The 18,128-nt window shown below is 38.5% G+C and overlaps 3 protein-coding genes and 2 long non-coding RNA genes across 5 annotated transcripts; 3 read left to right on the top strand and 2 right to left on the bottom strand.

Moving 5' to 3' along the window:
• The first annotated feature begins 1,413 nt into the window (after positions 1-1,413).
• LOC110891806 lies at positions 1,414-5,054 on the top strand. Its single transcript, XR_002565567.2, has 3 exons — positions 1,414-1,905; positions 2,901-2,984; positions 4,844-5,054. It is a non-coding gene; the product is annotated as an uncharacterized LOC110891806 (long non-coding RNA).
• A 552-nt stretch (positions 5,055-5,606) lies between these two features.
• On the top strand, positions 5,607-5,912 carry LOC110887841 (glycine-rich cell wall structural protein 1.0-like). The gene has a single exon (XM_022135407.1). The coding sequence runs from the start codon at positions 5,607-5,609 to the stop codon at positions 5,910-5,912; it is 306 nt and encodes a 101-aa protein (XP_021991099.1).
• Positions 5,913-5,958: 46 nt separating this feature from the next.
• LOC110889715 lies at positions 5,959-11,812 on the bottom strand. Its single transcript, XR_002563874.2, has 2 exons — positions 10,622-11,812; positions 5,959-6,066 (listed from the first exon to the last, which is right to left on the bottom strand). It is a non-coding gene; the product is annotated as an uncharacterized LOC110889715 (long non-coding RNA).
• LOC110889713 (heterogeneous nuclear ribonucleoprotein A1) lies at positions 8,624-10,813 on the top strand. Its single transcript, XM_022137272.2, has 6 exons — positions 8,624-8,845; positions 8,932-8,972; positions 9,048-9,211; positions 9,386-9,485; positions 9,567-9,736; positions 9,919-10,813. Exons 1-6 carry the CDS (start codon positions 8,802-8,804, stop codon positions 10,486-10,488), a joined length of 1,089 nt encoding a protein of 362 aa, XP_021992964.1. The 5' UTR covers positions 8,624-8,801; the 3' UTR covers positions 10,489-10,813.
• An 895-nt stretch (positions 11,813-12,707) lies between the features above and the next one.
• On the bottom strand, positions 12,708-16,430 carry LOC110889714. The gene is made up of 6 exons (XM_022137273.2): positions 15,926-16,430; positions 15,099-15,244; positions 14,857-15,025; positions 13,870-13,968; positions 13,709-13,791; positions 12,708-13,060 (listed from the first exon to the last, which is right to left on the bottom strand). Exons 1-6 carry the CDS (start codon positions 16,268-16,270, stop codon positions 12,943-12,945), a joined length of 960 nt encoding a protein of 319 aa, XP_021992965.1. The 5' UTR covers positions 16,271-16,430; the 3' UTR covers positions 12,708-12,942.
• Between the last annotated feature and the right edge of the window lie 1,698 nt (positions 16,431-18,128).

Genomic DNA, 18,128 nt, shown 5'->3' with positions numbered 1-18,128 from the left:
ATGTAAGTATGTATTAGATTATGTATTTGAAGGAAACTAATAGTATGTTATGTGCAAGGTAAGCTTAAGAGTTTGAAGAGGATGATCCGGGAATGCAGAATAGGATGAACGCTAAGGCGGGCAAAGGTGCAAATAGGCAAACTAACCCCAGGTACACACTACTAACATGTATGAGTACCGATGTCAAAAGAAAAAAAAAGGAAGGGGTCTCCTTGGGAGGGTAATTATTAAACGAAAGACAATGATGTGGTCTTGGGGAAGTTTTAGAAATATGCACGAAACTGAAACCCATTTCTCGGGCATAAGGCGATGATTACACGAAGGCACGAAACTAGTGTGTGAATTGCGCACCTGGCCAGTACGCAAGAAGCATATGACGTTCGTGAGACCGTGGCAATTATTGCAGGTATGTCCGGTAGAACTGGGTAGCAGGTGGGCGCTATGTTGTAGCGAATGCGAAAAAGCAAATCCATTGCGGATTTGGTTATGCTAACGAAGGTTATGAAAAGTTATGCGAGTCGACCGGTTCTAGCGAACAAGTCGAATAAGAATAAGCTACCATCTGTTTTTAAACGGGTAATTTTGAATACTCTAATGAATGCTAGAAGCTTAATCCGTTATACGGATTGAAAGAAGAAGTTATGATTAAAAGCGAAAGACCCAGTTATTTGGGTAGTGAAGTATGTATGCTTAACTCTCGTTGAGAGTGTTTATGCCAAACCCAGTTATTTGGGTAGTGGAATGTGTATGCTTAACTCTCGTTGAGAGTGTTTATGCCAAACCCAGTTATTTGGGTAGTGGAATATGTATGCTTAACTCTCGTTGAGAGTGTTTATGCCAAACCCAGTTATTTGGGTAGTGGAATGTGTATGCTTAACTCTCGTTGAGAGTGTTTATGCCGAAACCCAATTATTTGGGTAGTCGAATGTGTATGCTTAACTCTCATTGAGAGCGTTTATGCCGAACCCCATTTACTTGGGTAGTTGAATGTGTAAGAAAGAAGAAAGCTCCTATATGAATAGAACTAAAATGAAGTAATTATGATTCGACAACTAAGATGACTAACCTTAAAACCTTGTTGCTGAAGGTAGGTAAAACTTTAAGTTTTTGTTAAACACATGTAAGAAAAAAAAAAGGTAAGAATGACATGTTTGAAACCGCTAGATGGATTCAAACATAGAAGGAATGAAGGGTATGGATGTTACGTTTAAATCCGTGGGACGGATTTAAAACGTAAAAGGATGTAATGAATGCCTTTATAAGTAAGCATTAATATAGGTTTGAATATATAGGGACGATGAACTATTACTAGTCGGTCAAGGAAATAAGAACGTTATATGAAAGTATACCATGAAAAGTACAGCCTTGCTAAGAAGAAGAAGCCAATTACATGAATAATTATGAAATGAGTTAGGATGATTACTTATGAATGTGATGAGGGTGTTAAGCCAAACATAAATGTGTGTGTGTGTAGAGGAAATGAGAAAGGTTTCGGGGACGAAACCTTATTTAAGGGGGGTAGATTTGTAACACCCCAAAACCCGAATATTTATATTCGTTAAAATGCTGTGATATGGTACCTCAAGAAATAAACAACTAGGCTAATTAACCTACTTAGATGTATGGTTAAAACTATTAAAAGATGGAATGTAATAAAATGTTTAACAAAGCAAACAAGGGAACAAACTTGAGGGACCAAAGATGAACAAGGGGGAAAGTTATGTCTTAAGTAACAAACACACCCACACAAGCACACACACATTTCGTGTGTTCTAGAACGATCAGGGGGAACTCCCCATGAACCAAACCCTAGTTCTAACACAATCATCAAATTGAGGAGTCAAATGAAGCTCAAATTCACAACCAAACATGAATTAAGGATCACCTACTCAAGGGGATCATGAGGTATGTCTCAAAATTTAGATTTATGAAGTTGTATGAAGTGGGTTATGTCTTAATCCGTGAATTGGTACGAAATTGTTCATGTATAGGTGTTAAAATCACCATATAGAACATGAATTATGCATGATTTAACTTAATTTGATGTTTAAAGGTGAAACCCAATTGTTGGGGTGAAGATGATAGCATGGATATCTCATCTAGGTCTAATTCTTGTTCAAAAATTTATGTATCATGTTATGTATGATGGATTCTTGTTAGAAGGATTGGAAGAAATGTGATAATTGTAGGTTTGATGGTTATGCATGTATGATTTGTGTTGACTAGAAGGAAGAAATTGATGAATTGTGTATGAGATTAGAATGATATGCATGAACTAGTTGTACACCATGCTTACAAGGTAGTACATATATCAAAAGCATGAAGAAACTATGAAGAACTTAAGATTAGATCACTTGTAAGTGATTAGAAAAATAGTCATGAAGTGGGTTTTGATGATATGATGAAAATGATAATATGTTCATATTATTGATGTTTGATTTTAAATACTACATGTTGATTAGTAGAAGGATTTGATGCACTATGTATGAAATTAGAAGATTGTGCATGAATTAGTTGTGTGTTATGCTTAAAAGGTGGTACGCACACCAATCGTATGATAAAATGTATATAGTGTCGTCCGTATAGTCTATCATGATGCTACGGGTATAAAATGATAAGTCGAAAGTTAAATAAGATGAATTGTTGACTTTCTGGAAGTCAACTACGAACAAGAAGCATAATTTAACTTCTTGTTGTGAAGGTAAGATATTAGGAAGTCATACGTTACATGTTACATCAATACACGTTATATGTAATGACATGATGAACTACATGAGGGCAAACGGATATGGATATGACTATATGGGTTATGCTTGTTAGAAACAACTAATGATATGATAGTCAACATGTACAAATGAATATGCTAATAAGAATGTGATTTCGATGACATGGAAGTATAGGAATCATGTCGAGACGGAATCAAGCACGGATGGATAATGGGTCAAGAAGTGGCGAGGAAACGAATATGAACACGGATGCATGAGGTAAGTGATTCCGTAATCACTTCTTAGTTGTTTATGTAAAGTTATATGCAATTTAATTAGATAGGGTAATTGAAGTCAAATAGAAATGAATTGTATGATATCGATGAAGTATTAAACGGATCTTAGTTTTGATCCGAGCAAGTTATGTGTGAATAAGATTTGTAGTTAAGTAGTAGGATCGGTTACTTATGCAAGGAAATCTTTTGTTGTTAAGGATAGCGTAAGTTGACAAAAACGCCCTTGATAGGTATATCGGGCAAACGACCTTAAAAGTTGTTTGGAAATGAGCTATTCGATTATAGTAATGTCTTTGTCAAGTATGAAAGCGTAGTATAGGGTTTTGTATGTCATAGACCAATTAATGCACAATTACCCATAACGGGTCAAAATAAGCCTTTGAGCGAGAACGGGTTAAGAGAACGCTAGACATCCGAGAAATCAATCTTTTATGATAGGCGTCAATGAAATTATTAAGTTCATATGAGATTGAGGTTAAATAAACAGATTATGTTAATAAATGCACGAACGGGTCAAATAATTAGAAGATAATAATAAGCCGAATGCATGTAAGTTAAGAATTTCCTTAATCCGGATGTGGGATTTTAAGTTCATATGATAGAATATGAATTTACAAGCATGTAGGAAGAAACGGGAGGTTAAACGGGTAAACGGTTCAAAAGTTATGCGCGTTTTAGTGCGTACGGACGACGAAACGGAGCTGCAGAAAAATGCAAAATCTAGAGGGCGTCGCCGACGGGCATGGGGGCGTCGCCGACGGGCTCTAGAAAACCAGTTTTTGTGCTGACGGGTTAATTACCTGTCTACGGGTTTTTGGGCTACGGGTAAATGCAAGGCCCGTCGCCGACGGCCCTAGGGGCGTCGGCGACGGCCTTCCCAAGTCCCAAAAGCTGAAATCTTGTTATTTAAGTTAATTTATGTACCGTGGGCTTCGGTTTGATATACGTGGACTACGGTGGACTTTCCAAACATGATTTTGATGGTTCCTTAGATGTTTATGGGCTATAAAGCTAAGTCTAAGACCCATGTTAATGATGTATGATTATGTAAGAGGTACGCGTGATCTAGTACGTGTTTGTTAAAGTATGTACGTATGTAAATGTGTATGTATGCATGTATAAAGATATGTACGAGTGTATGCATGTACGTAACGATGTAGGAAGGGTATGTATGTATGTAGAGGTGCATGTACGTATGCATAAAGATAGGCATAAGCATATGCGTGGATGTAAAGATGTAAGAAAGGTATATACGTATGAATGTCTTTTGCGTTTAAATGTATGTATGTTGGTGTGTAGGTAGGTAGAACGTACGTATGCGTTTAGATGAATATGGGCTCACGAGAGGATCCATACACGAAGGTATGCACGTATGTAGGTTTGTGTGAAGGCAGGTAATAAGTATGTATGTATGTATGTATATATGTATGCATGTATGTAGGTATGTATGTATGTATGTATGTATGTATGTATGTATGAATGTAGGTATGTATGTATGTAGGTAGGAATGGATGTAATTAGGTATGCACGTACGTAGGTACGTACGTATGTATGCAGGTACGTATGTAGGACAGTTGCTATTTGTGACCGTAAAGGTATGTATCAGTTTGTATGAAAGGTATGTACGCATGCATCTAATGAAATTGAGTACTAACGGTAATAGTTGCGTGCTTGGTGAATGAAGTGTAACGCAGGAATACCAAAGAAGTCTCACTACGGATCATATGATCAGAATGGGAACGCTGAGATGTAAAGAGTTAACGAAACGAGAAGTAAACGTGAACAAACCTTGTATGTTTATAACGCGTACTAATGATGTGAAATTTTATGTGGTGAGCGCAGGTAGTACCAGTCATGAGGATATCCAAGGATTGGAGATCGAAGATCGAGTCACTAGAGAGATTGTACGGAAACGTTGATGTACATAATGTAGTAAACATAAGCTATGTTTTTAACTAGTAAATAAGAGGATGACGGATTTATGAGAAAGAACTGTGTTAAAGTTAAATCTTAAATAAGTTGAGGTATTTATAGTGAAAGAAATTTTATGGTACGTGTTTCCGCTGCGACTTTTGACAAATACGAATTAGGGCGTAACATTGTGGGTGAACGGACCTAACAGTGATATGACCACAGTCACAGATCCGGTCGAGTGACAAGTACTGTGGGTAGTTGGTTGATATGGAAACATTGTAACCGCTCTTAATACTGTAAATTATAACAACGTGTCATTTTAGTAAAACTGAATGATTCACTCAGTATTTCCCCGCTGACAAAACCTTTTTCAAACATGTTTCAGGTGATCTGTTGTGATCCAAGAAAAGTGCCGTGAAGCACTACAAAGCTTAGAGAATTGGCTCAATGTAAATAAGTAACGAAACATGTTTTAAGAAATAAAGATTTCCCCGGGAAATCATCTTGTTGTAAATTACAGGGTTTATCCCTAAACTTTATGTAATAAAGTAAACGAGCATTTGAATATTAAAAGATCCTGTATTAAAAAGACTTCCCCTGTCGCCTAAATTAGATACCACGGGATTCCTGTCCCGCGGCTCTGGACCTGGTCAAACCAGGGCTAGGGTCGTGACAATAACTTACGGTGATTATGGTGCAAGTGAATTCGGGGGGTCGTTATGGTGATTATGGCGGCGATTACGGTCGTTATAGGGGCGGTGGGTATGGCGGCGGAGGTTACGGAGGGAGTGAGTTAGGTGGGTATGGTCGCGGTGGTGGCGGCGGCGGTGGTTATGGCGGGCCAGGTGGCGGGTATGGCGGTTATGGTGGGCCAGGTGGCGGCGGTGGCGGTGGGTATGAGTCGGGTGCGGGTTCAGGTTACGGTGGAGCGGGTGGGCCGTACGGTAGTAGGGCAGGTTATAGTGGTGGTAGCCGTTACCACCCTTATGGCAGGTAGACAATTAGCAACCACAACCGTTGGATCTCATCTTTTGGTTCGAGAGAATCAAATAGACATTAAGAGCCCTTACAGCACAACAAGACACTAGAAAGAAGATCAGAGTTTGATTTGCATTTAGTTAGATAGTGCATGTTTTTAGTAAGACTAGAACCTTGTGTTATTGTGTACTTTTTGTTTAAGGATTTATGTTCAACGATAATTGTTGGTACTAGGTTCCGTCTTTTAGTATTCGACCTCGTATAGTCGATTTATATGATTTTTGAAGTCTATATGATCATCTCCACGCAGGTAACTGATGTAGGATTCGTCATCCTAGTTACTAGTACTTTGGTGTTGCATAGTTTCTTGTCTTAGCTTACTTTATGAATATGATATATTACACATACAAATAGTGATGATGGAGCCATGACCTTGAGTCTTGGAGGAATGATGGAGGTAAGGGTTTTGGGTTTGGATGGTGATGGTGATGGTGGATTGAAAATTGGACGATGGTGGAAAGGTTGGTGATGATGGTGATGGTGGTGGTGGGTTAGAGTTAGAAATGAAGAAGATTGTTAATTCGGAGTGATGGATTCGAGTGTGGATGATTGGAAATGAAGATGATGATGATTATGGCTCCAAGAAGTGATAATCAAACTCCAAACAAGTGTCAACCCCGAATAATCGTCCAAAAACATGTTATAACCCGTCCCCAATTCAAAGGAAGCTAAAATTCGCGATACAAGAACCGGGAGGACGTCGCCGACGACCTGGTGAGGCGTGCACTTTTGGCCGACGACCTATTTCCATGTCTACGGTGCATTTTGGGCGACGGAGATGGCGTCGGCGATGGTACGTGTTTCATTCACTTTATGTTTTTCCCATTTCTTGATCCAGTTGATCCGTTTTCCGTCCGGTGATCCGTAAAGCTCCCGAATAGCTCCTTAAACTCCGTTAGACCTGCAAAACACAACTCTAATCAAAAGTAGGCTAAACGAAACTAAAAATCACGTAAAAACATCAACTTAAACATATACGAACACCGGTTTTCGACCACACATCAATATGCATTTAAATTGATGTAAAAATAATATATATATATATATATATATATATATATATATATATATATATATTAGATAAACCATATCTCTTTCACTCTCTCACTCTCTCACTCACCTCGTCTCTCAATCTCTCTCTACAACCAGTCAACATCACCCACCATCTCCCCAAAACAACAATATCAGAGAAGGGGATTCAAGCCCTAAGACTTATTAGTATCTGAAAAAAGGATTGGAGACATCAACCATCGACGGAACCCTAGACGACAACCATCGCCGCCGCATGTTAATAGTTTGAGGTCAGATTTGGGTTTTGTGGTGGTCGGATCTAAGTTTGAGGCTCGCCCTGTCAACGGTTTGACGTTGTTTGCTGGTGGTGCCACTGGAAAGGGGTATGAGAGAGAAGGGGTGAGATGGTGGTCGGCTTCTACTGGTGGCAGTGGTGGCAGGTGATGGCAAGTGGTGGTTTTGATATGGTTTGGTCGCCGACTAGACTTGTCGGGTAAAAAGGTTCGATTTTGCTCAGATCTGTAATCGGTTTGACTGTTAGGGTTTGAGCTCCGATTCGATGGTGTGGCCATGGCAATGGGCCGGGCTTGGGCCGGGTATTGGTAATCCCAGGCCCGTACCCGGTTGTAATTCTTTGTCCCATACGCGGCCCGTTACCCGTCGGGTATCGGGCATACCCGCGGGTATCGGGTATACCCGTTAATTTCTTAAAAATACCCGTTGGGACAAATGTGCACATTTTACTTTGATGTTTATATAATTTACTATTTTAATGACTATAACAAATGAAAATATGATTAATAACTTACATATCATATTCAAATCGCATATACCAAACTAAATCAAAACAATTACTTAATTAAGTAATTGTACCAGGACCACCTAATTGCATAAACATCCACATAATAAAGAGCGATAGCTTCCATATCCAATACACATGCTCAAAAATAAGTTATTTGTTCATTAAGCACCTGCCAAATACATATCCACATATGACTATAGAGAAGGTAATAAGCATGTACTAAGTTTATATGTATGGAAATCTATAATATGATATTTTCGGGTATTATTCGGGTAAATGGGCCGGTTATCGGGCGAGTATCACTAAATCCCATACCCGTACCCGCATCCGATTTTTTTCTTTTTTTAAGCCCGTACCCGACCCATACCCATTAGGCTTCGGGTATACCCGACCCGTATGTTTCGGGTTTCGGGTATACCCGTCAGGCCTGGGCTTTTTTGCCTTCCCCAGGTGTGGGTTTGTGGGGGTGTCGGAAATAAAGGTTGAAGGTGGTGGTGGTGATGGTGGCGGGTGGTGGTGATGGTGGCAGGTGGTGGTGGGTTGGTGATGTAGAAGAAAGAGAGAAGAGATAGTTTTGTATGTGTTATGTATATATACAGAAATATAATATATGTAAATTATCAAAAATACACTTAATTTTATCTTTAAAATTACGAAAATACCCTTATAGTTATCATACAATATATATGGAGTTAGAGTCGGGAGTAAACTGGCGATAAAATCGAAACATCAAGGAGAAAAATGACACTTTTTAAAACTATTAGGACAAAGCCATTAAAACGATCAAATCACACCTGGACAAAACGGAGGTTAACTCATTTATATTTTGGTTGCTTTGTCCCAAAGTAAAAGTAAAAACTCCCCCCAACTTTATGAAGCCCTAACCCTTATTCACCACAAACCACTCGCCGCCTTCCCTTCCTTTAAGAACCACAAACCACACCACACAACTTCACATTCACATTCTCATTCTCGAACAATCAATCAATCAATCAAATCTCACCACCAAATCCCCAATTCAACAACCGATCTTCAATGGGTTCCAAGCGATCTGACTACGGCGACGGCGCCAGTCCCGGGTACATCATCTTTATCACCCCTTTTATTCTTTTCACTTATCATTTACAATCGAACCCTAAATCTTGATTTCTTCAATCTTTTACAGCAAGATTTTCATTGGGGGATTAGCCAAAGAGACTACCATAGGTTGGTTGATGTTTTTATCATCTTTTTCACAAACCCTTTTGAAAAAATCTGATCTTTTTGTGTTTGGTTGTGTAGATACGTTTGTTAAGTACTTTGGGAAGTATGGTGAGATTACCGACTCTGTTATTATGAAAGATCGGTTGACTGGTCGACCCAGGGGTTTTGGGTTTATTACTTATGCAGACCCTACTGTTGTTGATACTGTTATTGCTGAGACACATGTTATTAGTGGCAAACAGGTGTGTTTGTTTTTGTTTTTGTTTGTGTGTTTGTTATGTTGGTTAATGATGAATTGGGATTGAATAAAAATTGAGTCTTTACAGTTTATGTGTTGTATGTTTGTTTGATTAATTGCATTTAGGGTGTTGGTTGTTTAACAAATGTTGATTATGTGTTACTGAATGCTTGTACAGGTTGAGATCAAGCGAACGATTCCGAAAGGCTCTGCCGAGTCTAAAGATTTCAAAACAAAAAAGATATTTGTCGGTGGGATTCCGGCTGCAGTTACCGAAGGTTAGCATTAGCATGTAAAACCTTTAGTGCTCATATCTTACGATTGTATTGGTTTTTATGATTCCTTTGTTTATCGTGTAGACGAGTTCAAAGAATTCTTTTCGAAGTATGGAAAAGTATCTGAGCATGAAATCATCAGAGATCATGTGACGAAACGTCCTCGAGGGTTTGGGTTTATCGTATTCGAAAGTGAACAAGCGGTTGACGAAATTCTAGCGAATGGAAATATGATTGATATGAATGGTACACAGGTAAGTTATGTTATAACGGGTCGGGTATGTGTTTGTACCAAACGTGAAACGGATGTAGGGCTTATAGTTTATTCTACGATGCATCTGGATATTTGTTTATGTGAAACTGTAATTGTAATATTTGGTCAAAGCTGTTTTAAAACCGTAGAGAAGAAACAGGTTAATATGTTTGTTTGGTGTAGGTTGAGATCAAGAAGGCTGAACCAAAGAAATCCTCAAATTCAGGAATTAATTCGTACAATAGGGAACCTAAGGGACGAGGATACGGCGGTAGTTATGACGGGTTTGATGATTCATATGGCGGTTATGGTGGTGGTGGTGGAGGTTATGGTCCTCCTCCTTATAGGTCATTCGGAGGACCACCAAGTAGGTTTGGTGATTATGGTCCATACGGGCCTGGTGCAAGTGAATTCGGGGGTCGTTATGGTGATTATGGCGGCGATTACGGTGGTTATAGGGGCGGTGAGCCGCCTCTTGGCGGCTACTCTAGCCGTTTTAGTTCTTTCGGGGGCGGTGGGTATGGTGGCGGAGGTTACGGAGGGAGTGAGTTAGGTGGGTATGGTCGCGGTGGCGGCGGCGGTGGTGGTTATGGTGGGCCAGGTGGCGGGTATGGCGGTTATGGTGGGCCAGGTGGCGGCGGTGGCGGTGGGTATGAGTCGGGTGCGGGTTCGGGTTACGGTGGAGCGGGTGGGCCGTACGGTAGTAGGGCAGGTTATAGTGGCGGTAGCCGTTACCACCCTTATGGCAGGTAGACAATTAGCAACCACAACCGTTGGATCTCATCTTTTGGTTCGAGAGAATCAAATAGACATTAAGAGCCCTTACAGCACAACAAGACACTAGAAAGAAGATCAGAGTTTGATTTGCATTTAGTTAGACTAGAACCTTGTGTTATTGTGTACTTTTTGTTTAAGGATTTATGTTCAAGGATAATTGTTGGTACTAGGTTCCGTCTTTTAGTATTCGACCTCGTATAGTCGTCGATTTATATGATTTTTGAAGTCTATATGATCATCTCCAGGCAGGTAACTGATGTAGGATTCTTCATCCTAGTTACTAGTACTTTGGTGTTGCATAGTTTCTTGTCTTAGCTTACTTTATGAATATGATATATTACACATACAAATAGTGATAGGATTTTTAGGGGCGAATTTCTGACACAGCATGAAAACCTGACATGAACCTAACACGAAATTCGTGGGTTTGGGTTTAGTCTAAATGGGTTCGGGCCGGTTTCAGGTTGAAGACTAAAACCTGTTAGCTAATCGGGTCGGGTTATCCCGGTCGGTTGGTGGGTTGACCCGTTTAACCTATTTATATTATATTTTTTACAATATGTTTTATGTCATAAATTAAATTGGATACGTATTTTATGCCATAATTATAACTTAAAAAGAGACATTGACCTAAGATTTTATAATTTAAATTGGTTTTTATAGTAATATATATTTTAATATATTAATTGCGGGACAAAAAAAAAATTCAGGTCACATGTTGTGTTCGGGCCGGCCTGTGAATATTCAGGCTGTGTTCAGGTTTATATATATGACAAGAATTTTGTGTTTGGGTTCGTCTAAAATTTTTGGGGTCAGGTCGGGTTGAACACGCCAACCCGCAAACGCAACCCGTTAAGCACCCTATTTCAGTGCAATTATATTTTGGTATTGGAGTGTAAGTGTATATGTATACTAGTGTGTGTAATTGTCTATATGTATGTGCGAAATTTGACGTTCATATCCACATATCAAGTGCATGGATGTGATCTTTACGGTCAACATCCGAGTGAAGCCACCAACAACCTGGGCGTGTGCGGAGGTTGAGATACACTGGTTCATATCTTGTATAAGTATTTTGTCAAGTTTGCTCACCCACCTACTTGGTATATTCTAACATTTTTTTCTTTGCAGATTTGTTTTTTGCATGCGAGTTTTGCGTTGATATCTTATTAATCTTAGCTTACATTTTGAAATATATTTTACCTTATCACAAATTCTCACATTGAAGATCATGTAAAACTGCAACTTATTATATATTGAACATAAGTTTTAATGAAATTTTGATGGCTGAATCTTCTATTGTGAAGTGCTTGAATGGTATGTTACATTGACTTTGTGGTCTTTGACCGCCACCCTCTACAATTCAATTTGACGTGATCCTAGTCTAGATTCGTATAGTTGATCTTCTTTACAAACCACCAAAGGTGGTTGTGTGTTTGGTGTCATATCGCTACTATTATTATAATTAGTTTAGGTGGTATATGATCTATCCCCGTAGCATATGCTTTAGCTTTACATGTACGGTGTCCTATCGGATATAGATCTTTTATCTCCAATTCTGCGTGCTTTAGTAAGCTGTCGATGTGTTACACCGTCCTTTGGGTTTCAAAATCTTAGTTTGCGATGTTGCTGCCTTCGTTTTCATTAAATTGTTTGGTTCTCTGAACTTTGCAGTTTATGATTTGTAGTATGTAGTACTCTACGACTCATCCTATTTAATAATTATGTGTTATAACGTTCACTCTTTTTTCGAACGGCTTTTACAAACCAAATGCAAGCAGTCTTCAGTTTAACCTGTTATGTAGCAAAAGCAGTTGCCGTAACAAACATCTGAGCTATATGGCGTTGGTAAGGTAACGGGATAAAAGGTTGTAATCAAATAAAGAATGTTGGCTATTTAACGAAATCAAAAAGGTAATTAAGCTATACGCTTGAAACGCCCAAACTGATGTCGTAATGCGAAATATCAAATAATCAAAAAATGTGTAACGACTAACCATCATCCGTGTCACTTATTTCTATCGTTTCCCTTGAAGGCCATCTGCCAAGCACAATGTGCGTTTTTCATGATCCCTTGGTTAACAGGGTATTTGTGGGGACCTCGTGATTCAAAAAATTATACAATTACCGAGACCAGGGTATTTGTCACATCATCTTCACCCATGTCTACATGACAATGACGTGACAGGGTGTTATGTTAAACCTGCCTTTGTTATGGGAAAAGCTTTGCTCTTTAAAGTTGTAATAATCTAGATATACTTGGTTGTTTGATACATTCAAGAATATAACTTATTACATTATTCATATGCTACATTAACCTTCTCTACCGAAACACTTTTATTATAACTATAACAGAATTGCGCTGTTACCTCTTTTTACATTCTTTCAAAACCATGTGCGCGTTTCCATTCTGGTTCAAACACAAATGCATTACTCCTGCTTTGATGCAACAGCAACCGATGACAATGATGGCCTCAAGAGTACATATAAAGCAGGACCCACAAATGGAACCACCGAGAATGGAACAAGCCAAAACCCCTTATCGGTCCTACAATTCACAACACATAACATAACGATCCAATAATTATCTCGGTCCAATAGGAGACAATGATTGGGTGTGTTGTTTGAGCGATTGGTAAATTCATAAGCTAACAAATTTTAGTTAAAGAAAATTGTAACAAGAGTAAAATGCCATTTCCGTCCATGAGGTTTGGCTAGTTTTGTGACTTCCGTCCAAAGGTTTGTTTTTCCGCATCTGGGTCCAAAAGATTTGAAATCTTGCCATTTTCATCCGGCTCGTTAACTCCATCCATTTGTCTCTGTTAAGTCAGGGGTATTTCCGTCCTTTTTGTTAACTTAAAGGGAAATTCGGTCTTTTTCAATTTGGTCTTTTTTAGGTGTATTCAGTCTTTTTACATAAAGTGAAAAAGACCGAATTTCCCTTTAAGTTAGCAAAAAAGACGGAAATACCGCTGACTTAACGGAGAAAAATGGATGGAGTTAACGAGCCAGATGAAAACGGCAAGATTTCAAACCTTTTGGATCCAGATGCGGAAAAACAAACCTTTGAACGGAAGTTGCAAAACTGGCCAAACTTCAGGGACGAAAATGGCATTTTACTCTTGTAATAATTAGATAATCAGTTTTAAAAAGCACCCATCAACGAGAAAAAGAACAGGAATCGACAAGGGCTCACCATTTTCGAATAGTCATGTCATTATAAACCCAAAAAGGAGCGAACGTAGATAGCAGTGTGAAATCGATGCTAGTAACATGTATCTACAAGTAATAAATAAAGTTTTATTGGCATCATGTTTTTAAGCTAACAAGTATAATAACGAAAATTTGAATACTTACGAGTCTACTCCCTCCAAAGTACTGGAGATACTCCTTCCAATTGTCCCCGGTGGCTAAACCCGCATTAACAACTAGACCTAATCCTACAGCAAAAATTACCTGATGGGGTAGTTATTTTAACAGTATTTGAGAAACAAGCTATAAAATCTAGGGGTGTTCAAACTCCAGGATTTGACGAAAATTCTAGATTGAACAACTATCTACGCTTTCGAGAAACAACAAACCAGACCAAATGAGATTGGCCAGTTTGGTGGTTTAACGTTTGGTTTTGGTGGTTTGAATCGGTTCCATTTTCAAAATCATTACCTTGTATTACATATTTTAAGTAATAAACATGGTTCATGATTATATACAGATTCGCATATTCCAAACATAAAAAGAATAGAGTTAACTGTCATTTTCGTCCCTATGGTTTGTTCAAGTATGCCGGTCCAGGCGAAATTTCAAATTTGTGCCATTTTCGTCCCTGACATTCTTGAAACATGCCAATTTCGTCCAAAAAAGGTAATGTTGGATCGAATAATTGGACAAACTACAGGGACGGAGATGACAATTAACTCATGCTTTTTTAATCGAATAATTGGACAAACTACAGGGACGAAGATGACAAACATGATGTTATTTTTATCGAATAATTGGACAAACTGACATGTTTCAAGAACGTCAGGGACGGAAATGACATAAATTTGAAATTTGGCCTGGACTGGCATAATTGAACAAACCACAAAGACAAAAATGGCAGTTAACTCAAAAAAACAATATAATAAGGTCCGACGGGTTTGGTTTTACACTGATGATTCCAGATTACGAACCAGACCAAACTGTTAAACCGTCCAATAAGTGAAAATTGAATCGTTTGGATCTCAAACTGGCCGGCTTGCGTTGGTTTGCGCAGTTCAACCATTTTTCAACACTTTTGTAAAATCAAAGTCATACTAAAACCGAAAAATGGATCAAAATGGTTCAATTTTACAAAAAATGACTTACCCCAGCTGTCAATTTTGACTCAAGAAAGTTTAGAGGCCATTTTTTCAGCTCGGATTCTTCGGTAACCGGCGGGGGTGGTCTCCAAAGAACAAAATACGGTATGAGAGCGTACGCGCCCAAGAAGAATGACAGTAAGAGGAACGGGAAGACGGGCACGTTCCCTTTTGAGCTTCAAAATCAAACAAATTTCATTAAAATTATTCATGTTGTTATTTCTTGTAACAGTCAACAACTGATTATACCTTCTGCCGGATGGAATCAGCAGCATGCTGTACACTATTGGCCATAATCCCATAATGTTCCAAAGAGATACAATCACTGGATTCGGTTGGAACCCATCGTCCCCAATTAAGTAACAAAGCTTTTTCAGAAGATACATGTCCGTTGACTGAAAAATACTCAAGATTGATGATCCATTTCAGCTAAACGAATCAAACGAACACGAGCAGGGCATGTTTGTGTTCGTTCGGTTACAGTTTAACCGCACACACGATTGAGCACGAACAATGAAATGAACAGGTTCCTTGTTCGTGTTCGTTTGTTAACAATGAACGTGTACATGTTTGTTCATTAATGGTATTAATGAACGTTCACGAACGTAAACCAACATAACCGAATGAACATAATTAAGCAAACACCAATTAAAAGTAAACATAAATATCAATCTCTTGGGCATAAAAAGTTAGGGGCTCTTTGTTTAGCTCTGAATGAGGATCTTAATGATTCAAACTTTTACTTGTTCAACAGTTAATGGTTCAGACTGTTTGTTTCGCGAGCAGATGTCTGAATTGTTCAGACATTTGCCTCTGAATGGTTGGTTAAGACCTCTAAACTGAATTGGTCAGACATTTGTCTCTGAACGGTTAAGCATTATAATGCTCTTTCAGACGTTTTAATGGTTCAGATCTCTTACTGATTTAGCACTTAACCATTCAGATGTTGCCAAACAATCGTTAATAGGATATTTTAACTTCATAAAACTAGACTACGCTGTAATGGGTCTATAAGCTTAAGTGAAATTTGACTATTTCAGTAAAACTGTAATAACTGTAAAAAGAAAAATCAATACCGGAGTTTGGTTAGGGGCGAGGTTAAAAACATAATACAAGAGTCCACCCCACAGCAAAAATATCAAAAACGACGTCGTCCCGCCGCCACCGCCACCACCACCACCCATCTCACCGTCAATTTCGATACTACTTTCTTGTTCCAAATTAGAATCTTGTGATTTCTTCGTATCCAACGAATTCCAACAGATTTGAAAGCAAACCCTTTTGGTCAATTGACTTGTTGCATTGTTGAATTGCAACGAAGGAGTGAAATTGGAGGGGTTTAAATAGGGGGGTTTGAGTTTAGGGTTTTGGGATTGGAGTGAAGGGAAATTGCAGGAAATTGGGGTTGTTTGAGTAAACATTGTACAAGTATTGATGCGGGATGTACAAGTGGTGTATGGGTGAAAGTATATCCGTTACAGTGGCGATGGGGATGAGGTGTAGGTGGTGTTGTGGTTGACGATGGTTCCATTGCTTCCAAATACTCCACGTCATTGCCGGCTTGGTTTCTAATTTTTAACTACACGGTAGATTCTTCCGAGGATATGTTTGTTTTAGGCTTGGGGTTGTTTGGCAACACCAGTAATGTGAACCAGTAAGAGGTCTAAACGTGCTGAATCAGTAAAAGGTCTGAACCATTAAGAACTTGTATGATGCTTAACCGTTCAAAGGCAAATTTCTGACCATTTCAGATTAGAGGTTTAACCATTCAGACTCTGTATAAATCTTAACTATTCAGAGGCAAATGTCTGAACCATTCAGACATCTGCTCGTGAAACAAACAGTTTGAACTATTAAGCGCTGAACCAATAAGAGGCCTGAACCTTTAAAAGTCTCATTAAGAGGTAAACAAATAACCCCTTAATATATTATTTACGTCACATTAAGACGTAAGTAGTGAGTTTTAACTAACTAATCATTTATTTAAAGATGATGTTGTGGTTTAACTAGTTAAGGGTGGACGGTATGGTTCGGGGAACTCTTTGGGATTTTGCATTCACTGATCGGTGAATGACCGCCGATGATGTTTCGGTGTTCGGGGATAGCTTATTTCGGTGTATAGTCACCGATGATGTTTGATGAAACAACAATTTTTTTGACTGTTACCCAATTTTTTTTGACCGTTTCACCCAATTTATGTACCATTGGAATTTTTTTATTTAACCCATATTTTTTAATCATTTTAACACACCACTCTTTCAAATATATCTCTTTCTACACTCACAAACACCATGGATAAACAAAACAAATGTGAACCCAAGAAAAAAGGTTCCGCTAGCCAAAGATCGGATTCAAGAAAAAAGGTTTCGCAAACGAGACAAGGTGATTCTAGAGGTCCGAGTGCACCGGTTCAAACCTCCTACGGATATTCACCAACCTCTCAACCTCAATTTTTTTACCCCCAACCTTCACAACCGACTTTTTATAGCACCCAACCTAATTTTCCACCACAAATATTTTCACACCCAAGCTTCACAACCGAATTCGATCCATTTGCATTTAGGAGCCCGTCAATTCAATCACCAAGAGAGAATGTCGAGCGCCCACTTCCTATCTACGTTGAAGACCAAGATGTAAAGGTTGTCCTCGAAACACAATATTTGGATGTAGATAGTGGCGAGGACGAAGAAGAATATGAGTATGAAGACGATGATATTGGTGAAGCAAGTGAGCCGAAAGAAAAAGGATTCAAGCTGGAGCGTCAAAGTTGGATGAAAAAACAAGAAGACGCCTTAGCCAATGCATGGGTTCGTTGTTCTTTAAACAAGAAAAAAGGCAACCAACAAAAATGAGACAGTTTTTGGAAAAAAGTTCTCGACAATTACAAAGAAACGGTCGACGGAAGTACTCGAACAGTTCATTAAGTACGTTCAAAATGGAAACGGGATATCGCAAAAAAATATAATTGGCCATGCAATTTCTAAATTTTAGGTTTATGATGGTTTAATTTTCTAGTTTTAAGTATGTAATGTGTTATTTTTAATTAAAAGTACTTTTATTTAGTTTAAAATATGTTTTATTTATTTATGCATAATTTATAATTACTACAAATAAAAAAATATATAACTCAAACACCCTAGTAGTGTTTGAACCATTGTCAGTGGAATGGGGACTTGATATGATATGACATGATATTATTAGCTAGAAAATAACTTAAAAACGCTAAAGTGATTGAACCATACCCTCCACCCTAAATAAAGTATTTAAAAAAAAAAAACC

This window comes from Helianthus annuus, chromosome 11 (assembly GCF_002127325.2).
Source record: "Helianthus annuus cultivar XRQ/B chromosome 11, HanXRQr2.0-SUNRISE, whole genome shotgun sequence".
Lineage (NCBI taxonomy): Eukaryota > Viridiplantae > Streptophyta > Magnoliopsida > Asterales > Asteraceae > Helianthus > Helianthus annuus.
The sequence above is the reverse complement of the archived record's forward strand: the minus strand, read 5'-3'. Positions and strand labels throughout refer to the sequence as shown.